At 44.3% G+C, this 27,509-nt stretch overlaps 1 protein-coding gene across 3 annotated transcripts in view; it reads right to left on the reverse strand.

The window, feature by feature from the left end:
- Positions 1-27,284, reverse strand: part of LOC138296101 (zinc finger protein 282-like) — a 672,699-nt gene extending 645,415 nt beyond the window's left edge. For all 3 annotated transcript variants that reach the window (XM_069234955.1, XM_069234956.1, XM_069234954.1), the window contains exon 1: positions 26,778-27,284. In XM_069234955.1, the coding sequence (XP_069091056.1) occupies positions 26,778-26,819 (42 nt within the window). In that variant the 5' untranslated portion in view covers positions 26,820-27,284. The remainder of the gene's footprint in view (positions 1-26,777) is intronic.
- Between the last annotated feature and the right edge of the window lie 225 nt (positions 27,285-27,509).

Consider the following 27,509-nt stretch of genomic DNA (forward strand, 5'->3'; position numbering starts at 1 on the left):
GAATTTTAAAAAATATGGTAAAATTTGGATCAGTCAACCTCAAAGATAGAATTTCAAGTTAATAGTTTCACTGCTTAATGTAACTTTCAGCATCAAAGTTTAAGTGAATTCTCTGTGCACTATCTACGGATGGCCACCAGAGGTCCGTTCGCTTGCCAGGAGCACAGTACAGTTTTTTGCTTCATGTACCTGCTTCCGCTTTCAAGGGCTCAGGGAATGCAGGCAGTGTTGGTGATTTTGTGCTGACTGGAACCGTTTCCAAAATTCAAAGAGTTTCTTCAGGGAGTTCTTGGCTCAATATTGCAAAACGGGGAAGAGTATAGATGGGTCAAAAGCAGGGAGCAAGCATTTCCAGCCTTCTGCAGCCAGGAAGTTCCCCACCCCACCCCACTCACCAGTGACCCCCCGCCCCTTCTGCCACAGTCTGGTCCAAGACAATTGTAAGGGCTGCCCTGAGTTCCCAGTCCGGCCCTGATGCTTTATCAAGTGCTAGCTCAGTGTTTTATGGTGGGACATCCCAGTTCACAATCCTCCACATGAGTACTCTCCCCTGACAACATTGTGGGAGTTTTTAAAATACCAAGAATGTTGACAACCTAGTACCAAACCAATTCCGTCTGTCAACAGGTCTGTTCCACTTGAGTTCTCTTCTTCAATCTTACAGTAATGGGTGACACTCAATACAATGTACTTGGTCACACTCAGTACAACAGGTTAATATATAGTTTGTGATTCTAACAGTCCTGCACAAATTGTTGAACCAGGTCATTCCTTCCAAAGAATACTAAGGTAGTATACGTTATTTGCACCTATTTCATCAACACATGAACATAATAAAATGGTTTAATTGTTTCTGTGGAGGTGATTTTTTGCGTATTTTGAAAGTACTTCTTCATTGGTGACATAACATATGTCGACTAGAGGTTTTCTTCCCTGCCATTGGTTTTGACAGCTGTACACCCAAAATAGTGGGTGTACAGCTGGGCAAAGTGACTGTGTGTTGTCTGTATGTGTTTCCTGGAAGCACTTGGGCTACAGTCTGCAGTTTTCATGCGGGCTCCATGTGGGCACGGGGTGGTCGGGTCTCTCGCCAAGACCATGGCTGGATGGATTTAGCCCCAGACTTACCTGTTTTTTGTTTTTTTTAGAGGGAATCCCTCGTCACTGTGTGTGTATCGTTGGCTTCCCAGCTTTCTATCTCAGGCTAACTACAATGGCATCATGTTGTGCCCAGTTCAAAGTGTACTCATATATAACAAAACTTTATTCGGCTTTCAACGAGCCATAAAAGTGTCAAGTAATAACACATTAGTAATACATAAATATAAGAAAAGTTGTAGGTAAGCAGGGAAAATTATGAGACACATCCTTAATTCATTCAAGGACAGGTATATAAAACTTAATAAATTTACATCAGTGCAAAAAAGAGTCCGATTACAGTATTTTTTTAGGGAGTGAGGAGTTTTCCAGAAATTCCAAATTTTCAAATAAAATTAATTAATTCAATACACCCATAGACTTCCTTACAGAGAGTACTGTACATAAAAAGTTTGCTAAAATTCCACATATTTCAATAGAGGATAAAATCTGTAAGCTAAAATACGCGTCGCGGCACTGACGCAAATTAGTCGATCTTAAAAAAGGCAATAAAAAAAGTTTTCTTGGTATATCATAAAATTTGCAAAAGAGGACCACATGCATTGTAGATTGGGGAGCTTTCGCATCACATGGACATACTCTTAAGACTGTACTCCAATCACACATAATCGGGAAGGTTACTAGCCTGTGGAAGATATTTAAGCGGAATCTTGTAAGAACGAATCGATGTCGGGGATTTACCACGCTTACTAGGTAGGGCTGGACTGCGTCCGTCGACAGAATTAGTTGGTTAGACATTACTGTTGATTTTTTTGATTCCACTTCCCATCTCTGTTCATCCAAATGCTTCAAAGTCAGAGCCCTCAAGTCTCTCCTGGTTATTTTTTCCAGTGATTGTGGGTTTTGATAATATGCTTCGCAACCCATATTTTTAAAAAAGGTCATGATATATCTTAGCCAGGGAACTCTATGCGAGTGTGTTAAATTCATACAGTCGGATAATATGGCCTGATTTAGTCCGGTATGCTCAGAGGTCCACACTTTATGCCATAATAATAAAGGCTGTATCTTAATTAAATCAGTTACAAAGTGGACCCCTAGTTCCAAATGGCTAATATATGATGATGTGCTATTTGGTGCCATTAGTAGGTATCTCAGAAAGTCATTCTCCACCAACTGAATCGCATGGCAGTTCGTATACCCCCAGATAAATGCTCCATAAGTAGCCGCCGGGATGCATTTGGCTTTGTAGATTTTTACCATGTTTGACAGGGAGATCCCCCCTAATTTTTGGGAGAAAATCTTCAAGGCCGCCGTTGTTTTAATAATCTGGTCTTTTTTTGTTTTCACGCAATGTGCCCAGGTGGCCTGTTTGTCAAACATTATGCCCAGATATGAAAAGGTGGGGGCTATCTTCACCTTGTCCTCTTGAATAGTAATTTTATAGGGCTTGCTCAGTTTCCTGCCACAGTTCATTATGAACGTTTTCGAACGATTGACTGTGAGGCCCAGGGCTGTCATGTAATTTATACAGGTGGTTAGGAGTTTCTGGAGGGCTAGCGGTGTCCTGGCCATAAGTACTGCATCGTCTGCATAAAGGAGTACAGGGACGGGGCGATTACCTATTTGTGGAAGGTCTTTACATTTATTTATCAATTCGCTTTCTAGGTTATTTATATATAATGAAAATAAAAGTGGTGCTAGAACGCAGCCTTGACGCACCCCTTTATATATGCCAAAAGACTTAGTGCGTTCCCCTCTCATCCCATACCTTACGCTTGCTCCACACCCGGTGTACAGATCTCTTATGAAATGGACTATTGTTGGTTCGACCCCCATACTCGTTAGGATGTCCCATAACTTTTCATGCAGAACACAGTCAAATGCTGAGGACAAGTCTATAAAGGCCAGGTGCAAATTACCCTCTCTAGTCTTCGTATACTTTCCCACTAGGATAGTTAAGTTCAGGGCCTGTTCCACTATACCTAGTCCTGTGCGGAAGCCATACTGCACTGGGGATGGAATATTGTTTCCTTCCGCCCATGTTTGAAGTCTATTTAGAATTATTCTCCCTGCTAATTTGGCTGATGTATCAAGGAGAGAGATAGGCCTATAACAGGCTGGGTTAAGGCGATCGCCCTTTTTGTATATGGGTATGATGATAGAATGGCGCCATGTTGATGGTGGGCCTTGTGAGCAAATGGCCCTCAGTACCTGCGTCAATAGGGGGCCCCATAAGTCAGTGTTAGCTTTATATAGATCAATTGGAACACCATCAGGCCCTGGCGCTTTCCCGGCTTTGCTTGTATTTATAGCTTCTATTACCTCCCCCAAGGTGAACTGAGGTGATACTACTAGGTGTCGATCTTCCTCAGGGTCTGGGACTTTTAGAGGGTCCAGAGGAACTCTGTCATTGGGTTGACAGTATATTTTAGAAAAGTATGTGATCCAGTCCTCTTCCGAAATTGCAATTTCCATTCTAGGGGTATTATTGTCACCTAGAACGGGAGTATTTATTATTTTCCAGAAGAGGGCATTGTCTTTCATCAGGCTGGCTCTGTGTAGGTTGTCCCATGACTTCCCTCTCAAAGCGAGTTTCCTCTTTTTTGTGGCTATCTTGTATGCCAGTCTGCAGGTACGTATTTCAGTCTGACATCTTATGGGGGCACTTAGGGCTTTTTTTAATCTTGTGTGTGCTTTCGTGCAATCGTGGTCAAACCAACCGGTTTCCCTTTTCTTACCCCCTGCCCCTCCAGTCCTGAACGTGAGGGCCTTTTTTACAGCATGGGTTATCTGTTGAAAGGCATTTAAACATTGTCCTGGGTCCGTGTCTTCACTAAGGCAATCAAGGAACACTTGGGTATGTTCACGTAATATATCTTTCAATAATGCCTGTGGGTCGGTCTGAGTCCACCTCAGTGTATAACCATTACCCGGGGCTAACACAATATCGTTTGCCATCGTTACCTCTCTGGTTTTGGCCTGTATGGCAGGGATAAATAGAAGTTCCAGGCTTTGCGGGAAATGGTCGCTTATTGCGATATCGTGGATTGTGTAATTAGTAAAATAGTGTGAAAAATGTGTTGACATTAAAATGTAATCAATAACTGTATATGCACCCCTTCCATTAAAGGTTGGTTTAAGCTGTAGTTCTTTGGAGAGTAATTCATTTGCAAAAAACAAGTTATATTTTTGAGCCACTAAATTCATTGCCTCTCCTTGAATGGTGTGTGAAAAGTGCAGTCCTAGGCCAAGGTCTTCGGTATCCCAACCGCACACCTTTCCTGTAGGTTCCTTACAGAGATGTACATTAAAGTCGCCCCCCCATATAATGAGGGTCTCGCGTGTATTGCTCGCACAAATTCCCTCTAGGTCCTCACCCATCTCTGTTAAAATTTTGGGGACTTCTCTATGCGTTGCATTATTATAGAAGTTAATGAGTACTAGGTGCGTGTTCTGATCCAAGTTACATTCAATCATTTGATAATAGGTTTTAGTGATTTGCATTTTTGGGTTACGTAGGCATGCCTTATTTGAGATATATGTGCATAGGCCTCCCTTTGGCCTGCCGTGATTAGCCTGTACAGCTGGTGTATGGAATGTCTTGTACCCATTTATGTGGACTGGATTTAGTGTCCAAGTCTCCTGAAGACAGATACAGGGAAAATCCCAGATGAAGTTCGCCCAGAGCTCGTTATTAATCTTATTAGTTAGGCCTGCCACATTCCAATAAAGTATAGTTGTTCCCATATATTGATAGGGTTGGGGGTGCGCCTCCTCTATGGATGGTAAAGGTGGTACATCATCTTGAGTATAAATTATTGGGGGGAATTGATTTCCCTGATTTGAACAGATGTCTATGATGCTCCCATCGAGTACCTTCTCGCGGGGTACATCTCCCCTATTCTCAGTAGGTCTTTCTTTATTTATATCCAGGGCAAGATCAAGTAAAGAGTCTAACTTGTTCCTATTTAGTCAATCCAAATCTTCAAGCGTTGTAAGAGGTTGAAATCTATTACTAAGAGAATTATGGCCCAGGGTATTTGATACAAGTTCATTTACGGGTTGTAGATTCCTAACATTACGCCCCGAAGATCTTGGATAAAAGAACCACAGGGGTAGCAGTGAGATTCCTTGACAAGTGGGTTGTCTAGCACCTAATTTGTGGATGATACTATGCACCAGGTCTGGGGTCTTGAATGAAAGCACCACACAGTCTCCTTCCGCTACTTTTTCCCTGTTTCCTAACCACTTGACTCTTCTTGCCATTTTTACATCGTTAAATAGGACCCCCACCCCCCCAGGACCCAAACTTGTTCCTATCCAATTCAGGGCCTTATTCCTCAATGCCGGCCACGTTTCCCGGTGTTGATCACCTATGGGGGGAACATTTGTCAGGACCACGAAGTAAGGAGTTGCCTCCGGGGGAAGATGTAAATGATCACTGGGTATGTATGTGGAATTCGGGGGTCTTGTTTCAATATATTGGGACCTTCCTTTGTCTGTTTGAAGAATATTTGTCCTAGTTTGTGAGGAAGTATTGAGGAATGTGGAAGCTTGTTTATGATTGGTTGTTAGTACTGATGAGAATGATTGTATACTGGATATAGGGTTGTGAGTAGAGTGTATATGACTAGTACTTGCTGATACAAGTGGTACCTTTGGTTTAATCAAGAGCTTTGGGAACAAGTGTGGGTCGTTAGCCTTGTCTATGGGTCTGGGTTCAGAATTTCGCTCGAAATTCGAATTTGGCAATATTAAACTTGGGTTTTGTTTTAGGTCGTGTAAAGCCTCTGAGTGTAAAGACTTTACAAATCCCATTGCTGCCTCAACCCTACACTCCACTACTTTTAAGCGTTCCAGCAGGGAATCCAGTTTGGCCCCGAATGATGATTTCATGCTGTTTATTATATCGGTGAGGTTGGCTAGGAGAGATCTGGTCGTATCTGCTGGTTTAATTAGAAGTTTCTTCCGAGATGACTTCTTTGTGGGCTTTCTATCGAATATGGGTACTGAATCATTCTTAGGAGCTTTTTTAAGGGTGTTGTCTGCCTTCTCTGGCGGCGGCTTCCTTTGGAGTTTGGCTACAGGTGAAAGGTCATCTAGTGAGAGGATTGAGTCTGAGATATTTTGAATGCATCCATTTTTATCTGTTACATCTCTGTTCAATGCATCATTATTACACCTTATAAAATCATCAGTTATCACCACATCCGTTGGAGATTGGGTGTTTTGGTCTTTGGATGTCAGGATTTTCCCCTCTACGTTAGCAATTTGTTTGTCTATCATGCCCATAGCCCCTGAAATATATTTTAATATAGATGTACTGTCTTTTAAGCTTGGGGGGTGACTCAACTTTGAGTGCTTCCTTTTCCCCATGTTTTTATACGGTGTCACTCTGAGTCCGGTGTGAAGAAAAATGGGGTATTTATTAATTGTGCAAGCCAAATTAACACCAGCCCAGCTAAGGTAGTTAAACGATCTAGCAGAAGGTGAAGTGTATAGAGAACACTTTGCCGAGGGGTAACAAGCTGGTTGAGTATAAGTTAGAATTTAAAAAGAAGGAGGATAAGAAAAGGAATGAATAAAAAAATGGATTGTCACTTGTTTGTCCCGCGTGTGGTAGCTCCTGGGATGTTCCTGCTCTTGATATCCCAGCAGAGGCTAAAGGCGAAACCCAAAGATTCCCAAAAAGACGCCGCTGGCCGGGTCAGAAAGGACAATAGTTCTCAGTTCCAGTTAGTACTTCACTTCCCTTCATGAGCTGGGGCCCTCAGAGGGCAAGTGAAAGGGGGGGGGGCCCAGCCCAGCCTCTTCAGGGCAAAGACAGGCCCGCCCTTGGCCCGGGCTTTGCCCGGGCGCCGCCCGCGCGCGTCCCGCGAGCGCGAGGTGAATTTAAAGGGCTCCTGCCCTTTCACAGGTGGTTTCCCCGGTCTCCGGCTGCAAGCGCTTCCCGCGACGGCGGGAGCGCGAGGTGAATTTAAAGGGCTCCTGCCCTTTCACAGGTGGTTTCCCCGGTCTCCGGCTGCAAAGCGCTTCCCGCGACGGCGGGAGCGCGAGGTGAATTTAAAGGGCTCCTGCCCTTTCACAGGTGGTTTCCCCGGTCTCCGGCTGCAAGCGCTTCCCGCGACGGCGGGAGCGCGAGGTGAATTTAAAGGGCTCCTGCCCTTTCACAGGCGGTTTCCCCGGTCTCCGGCTGCAAAGCGCTTCCCGCGACGGCGGGAGCGCGAGGTGAATTTAAAGGGCTCCAGTTCAAAGTGAGTATCTAACTTTGATTATGCCACTGAGTCTTCTCTGCTGATATGGGTGCCACTTTTACACCAGCGCACAAGAAGGCCCCACACGTTCAGCCCTCTCCCTTTGTTCGTGGGTCTGTGGTCTGTGCCTCTCCCTGGAAACGCAAGAGCTGCCATGTTGATGCGTGTTTTGTGGGGACCGACCAACTTCGTTAGAGGTGCTTGAAGCGGTGCATTATGTAGTCTGGGCCCCAACTATGGTGGTGGTTTCCAGCTACAACATGAAGGGTCGATTAAAGCATTTCAGATGAAAGGGCAACTTCTGAACTGAAAAAATATGAATGCAAAGGTATGACAAAGATTATGTGAGCATTGAGGCTTCCTGAGTGTAAGGCTACCTTTGAGATCAAGATGTATAACCTGTAGTTGCTTGCAGCCCCGTCCCTCCCACCCCCAGCCTCCCACATTGTGTTGCTTGAAAGCATTGCAGACATACTGTTTGGTCGTGGGCATACAATCACATATTTCCTCCCGCTTCCGTTAATCATAATGTGTGCAGCGTCAAAAATTTACTTTCACTCCAAGGTTCTACTGGCACCCACGGTTGTTGCTTGTTGTCTTGGGCATGTTTTTGTCACTCCTTCAGCTTCTGTAAAAGCAACTGTAAATAAATGAAAACTATTCTATGACAGGACCGGAGGCTTGGATTATGCTTACTCTTCCTTTACTGTCAAATCACAGCAGCCAATCAAATAACTATAAACAAAACAACTACATATCCCATGATGCTACAGTCCAGTATAACATGCACCAGTCACTGTCTATGACCTAGCCCATAATATGAATGAACCCAAACGTCACATCCTCTTTCTTTGCTGCTTCTCAGCAGATAAGTACTATTTCCATTTTCTCTTGTGTGTATTTATGCTGAATGTTACAATAAATGTATATATTTGATTGTTGGTTCGATGCGACGCGATTCCGCTTGCATAGTTTAATTGTGATGTATTTATTTTAAATCGGAAATTCCGATTTGTTTGTGCCCGTTTTCGTTGGTGGAGTGGGAGCGGGAGCGTAGCGCTGTAGGAGGCTGGACTGGCTTGTAGTGAGTACCAAGGGGTACTTGCACCTTGCACCAGGCCCAGTTATCCCTTATTAGTGTATAGGGTGTCTAGCAGCTTAGGCTGATAGATAATGGTAGCTTAGCAGAGCAGCTTAGGCTGAACTAGGAGACGTGTGAAGCTACTACAGTACCACTTAGTGTCATATGCACAATATCATAAGAAAACACAATACACAGTTATACTAAAAATAAAGGTACTTTATTTTTATGACAATATGCCAAAGTATCTTAGAGTGTACCCTCAGTGAGAGGATAGGAAATATACACAAGATATATATACACAATAGCAAAAATATGCAGTATAGTCTTAGAAAACAGTGCAAACAATGTATAGTTACAATAGGATGCAATGGGGACACATAGGGATAGGGGCAACACAAACCATATACTCCAAAAGTGGAATGCGAACCACGAATGGACCCCAAACCTATGTGACCTTGTAGAGGGTCGCTGGGACTATTAGAAAATAGTGAGAGTTAGAAAAATAACCCTCCCCAAGACCCTGAAAAGTGAGTGCAAAGTGCACTAAAGTTCCCCTAAGGACAAAGAAGTCGTGTTAGAGGAATAATGCAGGAAAGGCACAAACCAACAATGCAACAACGATGGATTTCCAATCTAGGGTACCTGTGGAACAAGGGGACCAAGTCCAAAAGTCACAAGCAAGTCGGAGATGGGCATATGCCCAGGAAATGCCAGCTGTGGGTGCAAAGAAGCTTCTACTGGACAGAAGAAGCTGAGGTTTCTGCAGGAACGAAAAGGGCTAGAGACTTCCCCTTTGGTGGACGGATCCCTCTCGCCGTGGAGAGTCGTGCAAAAGTGTTTTCCCGCCGAAAGAACGCCAACAAGCCTTGCTAGCTGCAAATCGTGCGGTTATCGTTTTTGGATGCTGCTATGGGCCAGGAGGGACCAGGAGGTCGCAAATTGGACCAGGAGGTAGAGGGGACGTCGAGCAAGACAAGGAGCCCTCTTAGCAGCAGGTAGCACCCGGAGAAGTGCCAGAAACAGGCACTACGAGGATGCGTGAAACGGTGCTCACCCGAAGTTACACAAAGGAGTCCCACGTCGCCGGAGAACAACTTAGGAGGTCGTGCAATGCAGGTTAGAGTGCCGTGGACCCAGGCTGGACTGTGCACAAAGGATTTCCGCCGGAAGTGCACAGAGGCCGGAGTAGCTGCAAAAGTCGCGGTTCCCAGCAATGCAGTCTAGCGAGGTGAGGCAAGGACTTACCTCCACCAAACTTGGACTGAAGAGTCACTGGACTGTGGGGGCCACTTGGACAGAGTTGCTGGATTCGAGGGACCTCGCTCGTCGTGCTGAGAGGAGACCCAAGGGACCGGTAATGCAGCTTTTTGGTGCCTGCGGTTGCAGGGGGAAGATTCAGTCGACCCACGGGAGATTTCTTCGGAGCTTCTAGTGCAGAGAGGAGGCAGACTACCCCCACAGCATGCACCACCAGGAAAACAGTCGAGAAGGCGGCAGGATCAGCGTTACAGAGTTGCAGTAGTCGTCTTTGCTACTATGTTGCAGTTTTGCAGGCTTCCAGCGCGGTCAGCAGTCGATTCCTTGGTAGAAGGTGAAGAGAGAGATGCAGAGGAACTCGGATGAGCTCTTGCATTCGTTATCTAAAGTTTCCCCAGAGACAGAGACCCTAAATAGCCAGAAAAGAGGGTTTGGCTACCTAGGAGAGAGGATAGGCTAGCAACACCTGAAGGAGCCTATCAGAAGGAGTCTCTGACGTCACCTGGTGGCACTGGCCACTCAGAGCAGTCCAGTGTGCCAGCAGCACCTCTGTTTCCAAGATGGCAGAGGTCTGGAGCACACTGGAGGAGCTCTGGGCACCTCCCAGGGGAGGTGCAGGTCAGGGGAGTGGTCACTCCCCTTTCCTTTGTCCAGTTTCGCGCCAGAGCAGGGCTAAGGGGTCCCCTGAACCGGTGTAGACTGGCTTATGCAGAATTGGGCACATCTGTGCCCAATAAAGCATTTCCAGAGGCTGGGGGAGGTTACTCCTCCCCTGCCTTCACACCATTTTCCAAAGGGAGAGGGTGTAACACCCTCTCTCAGAGGAAGTCCTTTGTTCTGCCATCCTGGGCCAGGCCTGGCTGGACCCCAGGAAGGCAACTGCCTGTCTGAGGGGTTGGCAGCAGCAGCAGCTGCAGTGAAACCCCAGGAAGGGCAGTTTGGCAGTACCAGGGTCTGTGCTACAGACCACTGGGATCATGGGATTGTGCCAACTATGCCAGGATGGTATAGAGGGGGCAATTCCATGATCATAGACATGTTACATGGCCATATTCGGAGTTACCATTGTGAAGCTACATATAGGTAGTGACCTATATGTAGTGCACGCGTGTAATGGTGTCCCCGCACTCACAAAGTCCGGGGAATTGGCCCTGAACAATGTGGGGGCACCTTGGCTAGTGCCAGCGTGCCCTCACACTAAGTAACTTTGCACCTAACCTTTACCAGGTAAAGGTTAGACATATAGGTGACTTATAAGTTACTTAAGTGCAGTGTAAAATGGCTGTGAAATAACGTGGACGTTATTTCACTCAGGATGCAGTGGCAGGCCTGTGTAAGAATTGTCAGAGCTCCCTATGGGTGGCAAAAGAAATGCTGCAGCCCATAGGGATCTCCTGGAACCCCAATACCCTGGGTACCTCAGTACCATATACTAGGGAATTATAAGGGTGTTCCAGTAAGCCAATGTAAATTGGTAAAATTGGTCACTAGCCTGTTAGTGACAATTTGGAAAGAAATGAGAGAGCATAACCACTGAGGTTCTGATTAGCAGAGCCTCAGTGAGACAGTTAGGCACCACACAGGGAACACATACATATAGGCCACCAACTTATGAGCACTGGGGTCCTGACTAGCAGGGTCCCAGTGACACATAACAAACATACTGAAAACATAGGGTTTTCACTATGAGCACTGGGCCCTGGCTAGCAGGATCCCAGTGAGACAGTGAAAACACCCTGACATATACTCACAAACAGGCCAAAAGTGGGGGTAACAAGGCTAGAAAGAGGCTACTTTCTCACAAGCGCTTAGTCTGTTTTTTCTTTTATACGCACACTGATTAACGAGCCGGTCTCTGAGTTTCCTTTCTTCAGGAGAGCGGCTCGTTTTGATCAGCACACGTGTGACGGCAAGAGCTATTTTTAGCTCCTTGTGCTCCCGGACGCCCAGCGTGACTTACACCTGGGTTGTAAAATAAATTAGCCACTGCCTAGGGTGGTCGCAGGCAGCTTCCTCCACATCTTATTGGGCCTTTGATCAATAGTGCCTGCTAGGGTTTTTCTCCACTCCCCCTATTTGATATATTTTCTGAGAACCAAGATTAGAGCACTATGGCTTAATGGGAAGACCCAGAGGCAGAATACTTCAATGATGATTCTAGCAACCAGCTAGAGGTTAATTTGGTAGAAGCTTTGAATACAACAATCTGTAAACGATGCTTTGGTTCAAGCTTTGGGTCCCTTCTCAGGACAGCTTTTCGAATATGCCCAATCGCAAGGCTGGTTGTCTACCCAAAATACCTCTCTTTTGGAGGAGAATTCTGCTACTGAAGACGCCAAGTCTCCATCTGTAGATCCTCATGCGGACATCTTTGAAAAGGTTTGCAAGAAACGGGCGACAGAACATAATTATATCTCTAAGAAAGACGGCCAGTTAGTTTCTTCTTCTTCTGATAAGGACTCCTCCAGTGATTCTGATGACTCAGATACCCCAGGACCCAGTAAGAAAGTCAGGAAACATCCTCCTGAGTCGCAGGTCTTGGATTTTGATCCAACTGAACTTATTCACCCCAGTTCTTCCAATTGGCTCCCTTCAGCTGAGGGAGCGCAATATGTACATACTAATCTCAGGAAGAGTTTTGAAAAAGAAGTCCGCACTCGTTTTCGAGCAGAATGCCCTAGACCTGGTTTAGATAATAAGGTATCTGATACCCCTGAGATTGACCCTACAATGGTCACATTTATGGAGAAAAAAAAAATCGCTAAAAACCCTAAAAAAGGTTTGGATAGCTCATTGAGAATCTGCCAAGACAAACTTCTCAATTTATCAGGACCTCTGACTAAGATCTTGGATATGGCAGTTAATGCAAAATAGTCAGGGACTCCTGTAGATACAGATACTTTAATGGGCTGGACGCAGAGAGCCATTTGCCAATTGAGTAACACCAATTACGCCATATCCCCAGAGCGCAGGAAGTCTATTCTTATGCGCATTGACCCAAAATTAGTAGACCTAGCGTCTTCGGAAGCTGGCCCTGCAACTGACGGAATGTTATTTGGCTCGTCATTCATCAAAGAGTTGGCAAAATTGTGTTCTACCTTTTCATCCTTGGATAAAGCCCAGATGCCTCTCAAAAAAGTTTTCAGAAGAGTCCTTTTTGTCAGGGCTGGTCATTTTGGTGGACAAATGCCCGGCCGAGGATCCTATTCTAGTCCCCAAAACTATTATCCCAGAGGTAGGGGTGGAAGGTATGGCGAGCAACCCGAACCTACCTTTTACCCCACCTGCACCAGAGGTAACCGACCCAGATTCCGCAGAGGGCAGCGCGGGAGTCAACAAGGAGCCATCCAAGATGCTGGCTATTCAGATAAACATTATTCCTCACTCTCAAGTTCTCCTTGGGGGCAAAGTGGGTCTATTTCTAGACAAGTGGAAGAAGATCTCTGGAGACCCCTGGATTCTTCAGACGGTCTCTGGGTTCCAACTAGAGTTTACCAGAACTTCACTTCCCCTAAACAAATGAATTTTTCCCTCGACGTTCAGACTTTTATAGACGCAGAGGTACAGTCCTTACTAGACAAAGGAGCAGTAGAATTTTCTGTACCTCACCCCTCTGGGTTTTGCAGTCCTATTTTTGTAGTCAACAAAAAAGGGGGAGGTCATCGTCTAGTACTCAATCTGAAAGATTTCAATTCTTGGATTGTTTACAGACATTTCAAGATGGAAGGGATCCACATGTTGAGGGACATTCTATCAAAAGGAGATTGGATGGTCCGCCTGGACCTAAAGGACGCTTATCTACCATTTCCAATCTTTCCCCCTCACAGAAGGTTTCTTCAATTTCTGTGGAAAGGCCATTGTTTGGAATTCAAAGCACTCCCGTTTGGCCTGTCATCAGCCCCTTGGTGCTTTACGAAACTGTTGAGACCAGTTGTTGAATCATTGAGAACCAAGGGGGTCAGATTGATCATATATCTGGATGACATTTTATTGATGGCTCAGGATCCTCGATCTCTACTGAAACATCTGGACTGGACCATCAATTTATTATAGGATTTGGGTTTCCTCATCAATGCGCAGAAGTCGTCAATGAATCCATCTCAAGTGATAGAGTTCCTGGGCTTCAAGATAGACTCAGTACGAGCCCTTCTGGTTCTGCCGTCAGCAAAAATTTGCAATTTCAAGAGGGAACTGAGAGCAGCGTTAAACACATTTATCTCTCTGAAGACCATTGCCAGAATAGTGGGTCTGTTGACCTCCTCTATTAAGGCAATTTTCCCAGCCCCCTTACACTATCGTGCTCTAAAGAGATTAAAGAAAGACACCTACAGCAGGGTCTGAGTTATTCCGATATGATCCCTTTGACGACAGAAGTCAGGGAGGAGATTCATTGGTGGTTACAACACATGGAGGCTTGGAATGGGAGAGCCATCTTTGGGTCGCACCTGGAAGTAGTAATCGAATCGGATGCCAGTCAATGGGGTAGGGGAGCCCGTTGCAGATCCCTAGTGACAGGGGGCAGATGGTCTCAGACAGAAAGTTCCCTACATATCAACTGTCTGGAACTCCTGGCAGGCTCGTTTGCTATAAAGAGCCTTTCTCCTCAAAAGATGAACTGTTGCATACTACTGCAAATGGACAATATTTCAGCGGTACATTTTGTCAACAAACTGGGAGGGACGAGATCCCGACTTCTAGCAGAGATAGCCAAGGAATTTTGGCATTATTGCCTGAAACATCAATTAATAGTGAAAGCGGAGTACCTTCCTGGGACTCTGAACACTATTGCAGACTGGAACTCCAGATATCTGATGGATTCCAGCGACTGGAAACTGGATCCAGTTATCTTTTCCCAGATGATCAAAGAATGGGGTCCTTGCGAAGTGGACCTCTTTGCATCCCGCATCTCAATACTCAGACGTCGAAATTCTTCAGTTGGCATCCAGACCCTCTTGCTCTAGCAACGGATGCATTTCTTCAGGATTGGTCCCTGTTTCAGGGTTGTGCGTTTCCTCCTTTTCTGTTAATACCCAGAGTCTTAGCTCAAGTACAGAGACAGAAAACAGATTTGATTCTAGTGACACCATGTTGGAGGTCGCAACCCTGGTTCCCAATTGCTCTACAATTGACGTGCTCCCACCCACTTTTCATTCCTCCTCGTCTGAATCTTCTCTTGAACCCGGAGGGCTGATACTTTCAGGGAAGCTGACGTTGATGGCGTGGTTAGTTTCCGGTTGAGATGGGATTCCTCAGGCCTTTTGCAACAAGATAAGAATTTTATCAAACAAGCTTGGGCCCCTAGCACTCACAAAAGATATTCTTCATGAATTGAATTGAATTGAATTGATGGTTAATTTTCTTGCTGAATTGGCTTCTTCAGGTTTGGCTTGCAGGACCATCAACAATTTTAGATCTGCCATTTCAGCTGGTCATAATAATATTGATGGTAAGCCAGTGTGGGAACATCCATTAGTATGTAAACTTTTGAGGAGTATTCGTTTGACCAACCCCCCACAAGCTAAATATTCTGAATTGTGGGATGTGAGTATTATTTTGAAGTTTCTGGATGACTGGCTGTCCAATAGATAGTTATCCCGTAAACGGATTTCAGCTAAATTAACTATGTTACTTTGTCTGATATCTTGTAAGAGAGTCTCAGATGTCAAGACCTTAGACCTCGCAGGTAGAGTATATTCTCCAGATGGAGTATCATTTAACATTACCAAAAGAACAAAGACAAATTGCAGGTCAGTAACGTATCCTAAATTTCCAGATAATTCTAAATTATGTGTAGTTCAATGCTTAGAAGATTATGAAGCAGTCACTTAAGAATTTAGACAGAATGTAAATAGTCAGTTACTTATTTCTCTGCAGAAGCCCTTTAAACCCGTCTCCTCAACCACTCTTGCTAGGTGGATGAGATGGCTCATGAGTGAAGCGGGTATAGATATAAGTCATTTTGGAGCTCACTCAGTTAGAGGAGCTATGGCATCAAAAACTTTTGCATTGGGTTTGAGACTAGAGGACATTATGAAAGCAGCAGATTGGTCTTCTGAGTCTACATTTAGAATATTCTACCATAAACCAGTGGTTAATGTTGCTTCTGTTGTTATTGAGCAGCTTTGAACAAGCATAATCCGAGCCACCGGTCCTGACATAGAATTAAAAAAAATCTAGTTTACGCGTCAAGAATTTTCAATTCTATTAAGGACATGGAGGCGAGGATTATCCCTCCCATAGATGTTTTTTCTACATGTTATCGAAGGTTTATAAATGGAAAACTATTTCAGATTTTATTATTGTGCCCACCCTGGGTTATTAAATAAGGTTGTATATATTTTTTCTGACTAGGTCAGCCTAATGAGATATTACCTTTTATTACCATTCAGTTTTAGGCTCAGATCAGAATAATGCTTGATTATCTGAGTTGATGGATATTGGAGAAGATACTCTTCTTTTGGATCTTAGAAAGTTGTTCAACTTCCAGTTCCTATGGAGATCGGTCATGTTGGAGGTGACTGAAATTTTCGAGTTCTACAGTTCGGAAGGACGTTTCGGTGCAGAAGTTTCAAGGTTATCGATTTGCGCAAAGAAAGAGGATGTGACGTTTGGGTTCATTCATATTATGGGCTAGGTCATAGACAGTGATTGGTGCATGTGATACTGGAGTATAGCATCGTGGGATATATGTAGTTTTTTTGTTTATAGTTATTTGATTGGCTGCTGTGATTTGACAGTAAAGAAAGAGTAATCATAATCCTCGCCTCCGTGTCCTTAATAGAATTGAAAATTCTTGACGCGTAAGCTAGAATTTGTTTTATTCAGCTTGACTCCTCATTTTTGTGCCTCTGACATTGTGTGTATAATAGTGCGCTATGGTAAAAGCTACCGTGAATGTTTACAAAACCTGCGGTTTGAGTCTCAGATTCCGGCACCACTGATGGGTTCATGTCCTCCATAGTTTTCTCAAACTGTAACTGGCTAGACCCTTTTGGCAGCTTTTTTCTCATATTTGCTTTTTTACAGCACTATGCATAATTCTTGATGCTTGACCGTTATACTTGCTTTTAGGATAAAAGTGTTACGCTCTGTAACTCACTTGATATAATCTGGTTAGTTTGCATCAAAGATTATTACAAAATATTTCAACCATCAGAGGACTGAAGTACACGTGACCTCCTGAAAATATGCATTAGTTCAATATGGTTCTACTTGAAGGCGTGAAATAGATGGTTGGGGCTTGAGAAATTATACTTTCCCAGATACATGACATAGCCACTGCCTAATGGAATGCAGAGCGAGTGTTCCTGTATAAATAATATTCAGCTTTGACTACCAAATTCTGATTCCAACTGTTTAATCTCTCTTTATCTTTTAAATTAATTACTTTGTTGTACATGATTTATTGATCACAATTACTGTATTTCTGATTGTATATTCATATACTGTACGCGTGTTTTGGAATCTTGAGCACAAGATTTGCAATATTTTCGTATCAATAAGCAATTTATAAAACAAGGACTGGCAGGAGCAATAGATCACAGGAAACTTTCATACTGAGGATAGAGGAAAAGAACCCAAACAAAAATGCACTGTTCTGCTGTAAGAAAACAGGAACATGGCTTTCAGGTTGAATGATATAGAGCATATTTGAGTTTGGACTTGGGGAAAAGCCAACTTAAAAATTAAAGATATCATTTGTATTAGAGTCAGTTACTGTTAAGTCGGAGTAAGAAGTTTTTCACAAGCAAACCACTACCCGCACCTACCAACTGTAACATTGTGATGTTAAACAGGTCCTATATAAAAACAAACATTGGTCTAGCTTATACATGAACGTGCGTTTTTTATAATTGATGGGTATAGGCACTCAATAAGCCATCATACATGTACTCTCTCACTTATCTTTGCACACATGCATGCATTTTCCTATCCACTGACTCATTCTAGCATCTGCACTCAATACAACCACAATAAAACACAAACTCAAAAGCATATGAAAGATAAAGTAAAAGAATACAAATAACAGCAAGCATTTGCAATAGGTCTCGCATTTTCTTGAGTTAGAGCTATTGGCATTGTAAATTCATAACTAGACTTTTCTTGCCACATAAATTGGTCAACTCTGCCTCATAACGCCGTCTTTTCCTGACATATGATTCCAGTGGCCCAGCATTTAACTAAATCTCTTCCATTTACCTTCTTCCTCTTCCTTAAAACATATAGAATCATCATATAAACCTTTATAAGAAATAAACTTTTGGCATTAGAGTGTAATGCTCAAAACACCATAACAAAAATATAATTTTGGACGGATTGGCGGGTGAAAGGAAAGAGAGAGTCGGGAGTAAAGATGGAAAGGAGGAAAAGTGACATAGTAATGGTGTCATGGGACCTGGAGTAAGAAAGGAAAATGGTTGACTGGAATTTCGGTAGGAAAATAGAGCAGTAATTAGAGTTGAGGTCAGTAGGTCTCTGGGCCCCAGTGCCACTGCACCTGTTGCTCCATTGATAACTAGGTCTCAAGAGAGAAAGCGGATGGTGCAGGAAAAGAGAAGCGAAAGGAATACAGCAGATAAAAGAAAGAAAGACAAGGGGTTGCAAAGAAATAAAAAAGAAGGGAAAGAAAGAATAAGAAAATGAAAGAACTAAGAAGAAATAGAGCAAACGTGGGCGACAAAAGAAAAAAGGTAAAGGAAGCTAGTGAACGAAAGATAAAGAGGGAAAAAATTATAAAAGAAGTGTGAAAAGAAAAATTAAAATTAGAGAAAAAAAGTGAGATGGTGAGGGAAACAAGCAGCGAAATAACTAGTGACACATTTCCCGCAGACACAGAATGGGAAAACCACTTTGACACTTCGGGTTTCGACAAGTAACTTGTGGTTTCCAAATACAGAACGGGAAAAAGAGGGATTTATAGTAAAACGTGAATTGACAAATGAAGATAAGAAAAACACCAGAGAAAGGAAGGAAGAAAGATCTAAAAAAAAGTGAAAGGATGTATACAGTGTCAAATGAAAGAGCAAATAAAAAAGACAAAGAATAAAGGGTAAGAGAAAAAAATACTGAAAGAATGAACGCCCGATGAAGAAAAAAGAGAGGAACGAAACAAGGAACAAAATAACCACGTTTTTGTGAGTTTGAAAGAGGAAGTAGGAAGAGCAAGAGGGAAATAAAAAAAAGAGAGAGGAGTAGAAATAAACAGTTGAAAGAAAAAGCAAAACTGTTAATGTTTGGAATTTAAGATCTTGAAAGAGAAAAGCGGGGGAGAAATAAAACATTGACAGTAAACAGAGTAAAGGAAAGAACAAGTGAACTAGGTGAAAAAGACCCTCCCAAATCAAGATGGCTGCTAAGAATAGATTTAATTGGCTCCTCCATGTCCTCAAACAGAAGTCAGACTGTGGAAAGGCAGGGGACACTGCAGAACAGCAGGAGGTGCATTAGCAGAGTTGTATGTGAACCCCAATACAGCAATATTGGGGCGCTTCAGATCAGGACTGGGGGTAGAGACAGAGCTGTGTCCTGGCCTAATGCTGGAATAACGGAAAGGTAGCAGGTGAGGAATGAGAAATGGAGCGCTGTGTAATTCCTGGTATTGGAATAATGGGGCGCTGCAGGTTAGCGTTGAGGTGCACTGACAGTGTTCTACGTGGGCTTCCGTACTGGAATAGTAACGGGCACATGAGGTCAGAAGTGAGGTATGTTAATGGAGCTATGTGTGGAACCTAGTATTGGTGTGCCAGTGACGCTGAGTGGAGCCTGGAGGTGCCTTGGTGAAGCTGCGAGTGGGGCCCAGCATGGGAGTGGCTTTGCCTCTGAACCACAGAAGCGGCAAGGGGCGTGTGTGTGAGCCTTAGTACAGAGAGGAAACGTCCACTTAATGTTAGAATTGATGGATTCTGGCAGAGCTGTGGTGGTTCCCATCAATTCAACAGTGGCGTTGGATGTTAGACCTGAAGTGCACTGGCTGAGCTCTGTTTTTCTCTTTTATGTCCAGTATTGGCTTGGAAGTGGGACTGGATATTAGATTTGAGCTACTGTAGTGGAACTGTATGTGAGTGGGGTCCCAGTATAGGAAAGGAGGTGACCTTGCCAAGGTAGAACTGAAGTGCACTGGCTGAGCTCTGTTTTGCTCTTTTGGGTCCAGTATTGGCTTGCAAGTGGGACTGAATATTAGATTTGAGCTACTGTAGTGGAACTGTATGTGAGTGGGGTCCCAGTATAGGAAAGGAGGTGGCCTTGCCGGGGTAGAACTGAGGTGCACTGATGGAGCTGCGCCTAAGGTCCCAGTACTGGAACAGCAGTGTGTACTGACTGTAAGAACTGAGGTGCTCTAGCAGTGTTTGTGGGGTTCTGGCATGGGCACGGCTGAGGTGCTTGGAGTGTGTGAACCGAGGTGCACTGATGGAACAGTACCCTAGGTCCCAGTACTGGAACAGCAGTGTGTACTGGCTGTAAGAACTGAGGTGCTCTGGCAGACAGCGTGTGTAAGGTTCTGGCACGGCTGAGGGGCTTGGAGTGTGTGAAATGAGGTGCAGTGATAGAGCTACGTCTGAGGTCCCAGTACTGGAGCAGCAGAGAGTACTGACTGCAAGAATTGAGGTGCTCTGGCAGACAGCGTTTGTGTGATTCTGAGTATGTGAACTGAGGTGCACTGATGGAGCTGCGAGTGGGATCCCAGTATGGAGCAGAAGGGAGCACTGTCTCTAAGGATTGCTTAACCCTGGTTGAGCGGAGTGCCAGGGCTATAAGCAATTACAAACGATCCTCCGCCCTTAGGACCACATGCAGGCACACTTAGTAAAGAAATTCCAAGCCAAGGAAGGCCGAGAGCCAGGCAGCTGAGAGAGGGTGCAGAGAACCCACAAAGACCAAATGTGACCAAGATAACAGCCTGATTTATAGCCTTGTTTGAAAAGGGAATCTTCCCTGCACAGGAGCAGAAAACAAAGTTTAAAAAAAAGTCTCCTACAGTCCAGATATATAGGACAAAGCGTAATTATACAGTAGTTGGTCCCTGCTCCCACACAGAAGACGGAGGGACAAAGAGGCATAACTGACCACTAGCAAGCAAGGATTTTTAAATCACACTGAAACTAACAAATGAATTAGATGGAAGCCCACAGAAGTATACTTAAAAGTATACAAGACGTTGTACACTTACACTCAATATAAAAAAGAAAATATGCCACTGTCTAAACAGTGAAGACATTTGCTTACAACAATCAAACAATACATTGCAGCGGGTATTTGTCCTGCCGTGGTATTGTATTTATCATATTAAAGTTACAGCATGAAGCCACGTTTTGAACCAACATGTTACCCATATTTGAATGGTAAAAGAGTGATACACTATGGACAACAGCATTCCATAAAGATAGCTTGGTTTAGAAGAAGTGGCCATGGGTGTGCGCTGCACTGTAGATGGAATGAGGGGCAGGCATGCGGGCCGCCCCCCAGTACTGTCTGGAGAGCTGTAATATCCTTTTAAGGAAAATGAAAATGAAAAGAGAAGCAAAGAAAAAAAGGGAACTATAAAAGGACAAAATTGAAAACTAAAGGCCTGGCCAACCAGCCCTGACAATGATGCACACTAAGTTTCATTTGCATGTGCACATGTGATTACAAAATGCCGCCATTCAAAGGGCAACAAAGCCATTATCTGATGTGGACTGAACCATTACTCCATACAGTACACTGTCACAGATGGAAGCAGAGTATAAATGTCACTCAGACAGACCAGTGGCAGAAGGGGGCCGACCCAAAGGATCTCCGTGTTTCTGTATGAATACAGATTTAAATATATTGGATGTATGCATCATTTAATGATTTTTAAATTACAATATCCTAACTTACAGCTAAGCCTATCAAGACTTCCAAAGATATTCTAACAAGAATTATTACCATGCAAATCTTCTCCCTCTAGGCTCTGTCAAAGGGGGAAAACGGCCGCAAAATCCTTCCCTGAAGCAGTAATATGTGAGATTTTATTTAACAAAATGCCCAGCTGTGGCCTTTAATACAGCCCAAAAACTATCCACCCTTAAACGCCTATTGGCTTTAACATAAGTGTAAAATAGTAAATAAATCATCCTACTGTCGTTACCTTAGCTTTTTGTAATAAACATATTAGACCTATCTGAAATACCTTTTCCTAGTAAAACCAATCAGGCCTATGGTTGCTTTCATTGGCTTGTCACCATAACCAACTTAGGGCTACTGTACTAAGCTTAAGCTTTCCCACAAGGCAATCATCAGGCAAATAGTAATAACATTACAAAAAGTATACACAATTTTGCATCATCTAGCTACACAGGAAGTGACATCACTGGTTTCACGCCAAAATTATTTTTAGGAAGAAGCCAAGCAAAAGGAGTCATTCCATCATCCATCTGCACAGGAAGTGACCTCTCTGGAATTCCCAACATCAATCTGCACATGAAGTGACATCCCCGAATTTCCCATCATCCCTCCACACATGAAATGACATCACTGGATTTCAAATCAGCCATCTGCACAGGAAGTGACATCATTGGATTTCCAATCATCCAACCACACAGGAAGTGACATCACTGGTTTCCTGCAAACGATTTCCATAAAAGATTAAGCCAAGCAGGAGAAGTTATTTCCATCTGCACGAGAAGTGACATCTTTGTATTTCCAATTATCCGTCTGCACTGGTTTCCTGCCAAAACTGCCTTTTAAAGAAGAAGCCAAGCAAAAGGAGTTATTCCATCATCCATCTGCACAGGAAGTGACCTCTCTAGAATTCCCGTTATCCACTTACACAAAAAGTGACATCACTGGATTTCCCATCATCCATCCGCACAGAAAGTGACGTCACTTGTTTTCTACCAAAACTATCTCTAAAAGAAGCTAAGCAAAAGGAGTCATTCCATCATTCATCTGTACAGGAAGTGACATCACTGGATTTCACATCATTCAGCTGCACAGGGAAAGACATCACTGCATTTTCCATCATCCATCTGCACAGAAAGTTACATCACTCCACTCACCTCCCAAGCCCTACTTAATGGCTGCCACAGCATGGACACACAGCGGACACACAGAGAAAGCATGCCAAATGCAAATCTGACTGCAGCCGTCTGTGCCTGGACTGCATCCTTCACCCGGAACCCTGGTCCTTGACCCTCCCACCTCTATCAAGCTGCGATCCTCTGTCCCCTAAACCCCAGCCACTGCTCTACATGCTGCTGCCTTGCCACACCACACAACACCGAGAGAGCATTCGCCTGTGCTTCCTGCAAATTTACATGCACCTACCCACACCCAAAACTCACCATACAGGCAGCACCCAAAACTCGTCTCTCCCACACTTATACAATCCTGCAGCCACCCACAAACACTCCACTCTCGCATGCATGCTCCTCAACTCTTGCTCACACAGCAAACTGCCACAGAGATCTGGGTCCTGCTGCACAACCTACTTTTCCTCACTGAAACCTGGCTGAACCCTATATTGGCACGTGATAGCGCCATTACCACAGCCACCCCTCCCATCCTCCTGACTACAAGATTGCAAGACAGGAGGCAGAATAAAATTGCAAGGCATAACAGGAGGCGTAATCACCATCATCCACAAGAACACCGTCAGCTGCACCACATCCATGGACACATCATCCTTCAATATGGAACTCCTGCTATTAAAGCTCCACATCAAAGCCAACATCACCCTCTATGGCATTCCCATCTACAAATGACCGGGACCATGCATTAACTTCAACGACACCATCACAGAATATATTAGACCACTCACCTTTGATTCCAGGAATTGCATCATATTCAGAAACCTGAACTTCCACCTGGAAGACATGCCACCCTAATTCAAGAGCAATCCTCGAAGACATTTAAAGCCTGAGCCTCACTCTGGTAAATTGACTTACCCATGTTGCCACACATCTCCTAGATTCCATTTTCACCAACGTCAGCAACTTCTGAGTCAACAAGCCCACACCAGTCAACTGGACAGACTACGCCCTCATCAAGTTCAGCATCCCTGTTTTGGTCAAATGCACACACACCACCACCAGACAATCCCGCCAAAACTGGACCAGCATCACTGACAAAGACTGTAACACCACTTTCAACACCCACTTAACCGAACACAGCAACAGCTTCTCAAAAGACATCAAGAATTTCAACAGTTTGATAACCTCCTTCGCCTATTTCCCTAGCCCTTCTCAAAAACAGTAATACAATAATAACCAGGCCCCAGGCCAGGTGATAAATGAAGGAACTCAGTTTTAGGAGGAACTCAGACTGATGAAACACCACTGAAAGCAACTAGAGCAAAACTGGAGAATGAGCCACAACAATGCAGACAGGAGCATATTCAAATACACCATATGAAGCTACCACCAAATGAGCCAGACCTCCAAAATTACCTCTCAGAAGAACCAAATTGATGCCCGCACCAAAAGAAGCAAATAAATTGTTGTCACTATGAATGAGTTCACTTCACCATCATCTGCCTTTAACTTCAACCTCCTTGCAGGGCCTCTGCAACAATCTCAATTCTTCAGCAACAAAATCTTGCCATTTGCAGAAACTTCAGCCCTCCACCAAGTCTGACAGACCTCTCAAATGCCTCCGAATCTTATTAAATGAACCAGTGCTAACCACATCGCCCAGCATCAGTGGGAAGAAACTGCCACTAGCACCAACCTAATCCACTGAGGGGTTCCAACGGACCACTGCCCGCCCTCCCACTATGCCTACTTCAGAGAACTGCAACCCACGAGCGCCATGCTCACATCCATTCTGAATGCCTCTACCTCTTCCACAATCTTCCCGGAAGCTTGGGAACATGCAACAGTTTTCCCGTTGCTGAAGCAACAGACCCTTCAATGCTCGCCAACTACAGACCCATATCCTTTATATCACTCCTAGCCAAGGTCTTAGGGAAAATCATCAACCGACACCCCTTCAAATTACTCAATGCCGACGAACTCCTCAACAGCGCTCAGTCTTGTTTTAAATCCAACCACAGCATGAAAACCACCCTCATTGTTACCGCAAATATGGATATGCTCCTTCCTGAAAGGAAAAAATTAGGCAGTCAACCTGGCACTGTATAGCTTGGATGCCTGTGACCTCATCTGCAAAGTTCCACAAAGATCATCCCTAATCACGATCCTCTTCAACGCACATGATTCCTCTGGCCAGCATCATCCACTCTCACGATATCAAAGTACTCTCCCACGCCAATGACACACAACTTATTCTCTCCCTCAGGGAGAAGATGCCCAGTACCAGGATCAAGTTCAATAACTGCATGACTGAAATCCCCCACTAGTTGAAGACCAACTGTGTAAAGTTGGACACCGATAAGTCTGAAATTGCAGTTTTTGGGAAAAGTACATCACTGTGGGACGCCACCTGGTTGCCAACCGATCTAGGAACGATAACCACACCCACCACGAACCTTGGGATCGTCATTGACAGCAAACTTGACATGACCGTCTAAGACAGTGCCATCACTGCCTCATGCTTCCATATCCTAAAGATGCTGAGAAAGATTTTCAAATGGCTCCCAATCAGCACCTGGAAAACAAATGTGCACGCCCTGGTCGCAAGCAAGCTGGACTATGGGAACCCCCCTATGCCGGGAACAACATCAAACTCTTCAGAATGTTGCAGACCTTTCAGAACTTGTTGCCAGAATCACTCTCAACCTCTCAATCAACACTTTCATTACACCACACCTGAAGGAGCTCTACCAGCTTCCAGTTAACTAAGGATCACAGTTCAACCTCCTCATCCACACTTTCAAAGGCACTACATAATACTGGCCCATCATATCTCAACACTCGCACCTGCCATCACAAACTTTCCAGACACATCTTCTCGTCCAGAATCCTACTTGCACAAATCAGCTGTAACTTCTCTCACGGGCCAGCCTGCCATCAGCTCCAGCTCACTACAGCCCTGCCAGGCCTTGCCGCGGTCTCTGGCACTCATCTGCTTCAACGCAGGGTGAGGACAGCATGGACAGGCCACTGAATTGCAGTGGATCTACCTTCTACAAGCATCTGCCAGTAGCGGGCAGCAACTGCACTACCATCCTCCGCTAATTTGGCCATTAGCTGAAGTGCAACCAATCCCTTAGCCAGAAAAATTGCCGTATCTTCACGTTCACTAAATGTAAGTGGTCAGCTAATACTAAATTGAAATAAATACACTATTTTCTCCTAATTTACGTGTACATTTTGCTAAGCACAAATTCATACTTATTTTAACTTCAATTAGAGTTCTTTCAGCACTATGGCTAGCAATCATTGTGTTCTCGAGGTTGCGCTGTGTGGAGCATCTAGAATGTTGTTTCATCTACAACTCACCAGAAGGAACAAAAATCAACTACAACGAAGAAGGCTGATCCCCAACCTGAGCCTGGAAACAACAATAACTCTTGTTCATGGATTTAGGATCTTTACAAAGAGGCTGGTGGGCAGAATACAACACCAGGCCAAGCCCTGTTTTACTTCTTTACAGTTGTGATGAGCTGGTGAAGTCGTATGCAAACAAGTGAAGGTGAGCCACAGTACCGTAAAGCGTGTTTTGGCGTACATTTAATATTCTTCCAGCACTCATTGCTTTAATTTCTGGACACCCTCCCCACGTACACATATGTGCAAGAAATATTCATGAGGTAGGGGTTAAGGAGGTTGGATAAGGGTAGGAGAGATATAATTCGAGGCTTGAGGGGAACACACAGTAAAAGAAGAATGGCAGGTGAAGGGAAGGGAGCAATGACGTTTAGTGGAATAGATTTCTGACACGTGTGCCACTGTCACCGATGTATTGCCTTTGCATAGACATTCACTTTAAGAGTCACACAGAAAGACCTACCCTCCTTCCCTCAATTTCACACACTAAAAGACCGACAGATTCACCAGGAATACTGACTAGTGCGAGGGTACACATCAGAGGACGATTCCAACGTATTCGTTCGACTTTCAGGTCTATGAAAAGTGATGCATTAGTATAACATCTTACGTAAATTAACATTTCTCTTGCCAGAGAGACAACAAAAAGACCATTTCTAGAATGGTTCTTACCTCCTCTGAATCACGCTTGGATATTCCTTTCCTGATTTTCATTGTAAAATTCCAGGTAAAGGGCTTTCTTCTGAAATGTATGCGACTGTGCAGAGTTTGGGGGGATATGGGACTGTGCAGAGTTGGGGGGGGAGGGGACAGAAAAGGCACATACACACAGTCTCCCAGTGCAATTTTTAACAGAGGGAGACCGAGAAAGAAATGGGCAAAAAAGATGGGGTTACGCTCTCACTATGAAAACCATTGAGAGTATAAGATCCTCGAGGACCGCTCTATCCCGTACCGATGAAGAGTCCATGAAGACAGAGATGAAAGGAGGCAAGGGAGTCGCGGCACATCCCCTTAGCTCCTAATGAGCAACCCAGTTACACACAGCAGACCCATAGACAGACAAGAAAAGAACTCTGACAGAAGCGCATCTTACTCTAAAACGAGCCTAAAAGTAATACATTGGCGGGCTGCGGACTACGATCTATTATGTAGCCTTGTAATCTGGTTTGGGGTAAATGAGCATGCTCAGTGACATACTTAGTTCGCAGCCCTCGGAGCCTGCTCATTACAGAAATGCTGTTTATATGCGCATGCTCAGACAAGACACAAGGCTGTTTAGGGAAGGTGGCTCTGGTGATAAAGAGGCAGCCGAAATAGGTTGAGCAGGGTGACCCTCAAGAAACACAATTTAAAAAATCATAAACGCACATTCTCTTTCTGTTCTGAGTGGCCCATGGCGGA

This window comes from Pleurodeles waltl, chromosome 5 (genome assembly GCF_031143425.1).
Source record: "Pleurodeles waltl isolate 20211129_DDA chromosome 5, aPleWal1.hap1.20221129, whole genome shotgun sequence".
Lineage (NCBI taxonomy): Eukaryota > Metazoa > Chordata > Amphibia > Caudata > Salamandridae > Pleurodeles > Pleurodeles waltl.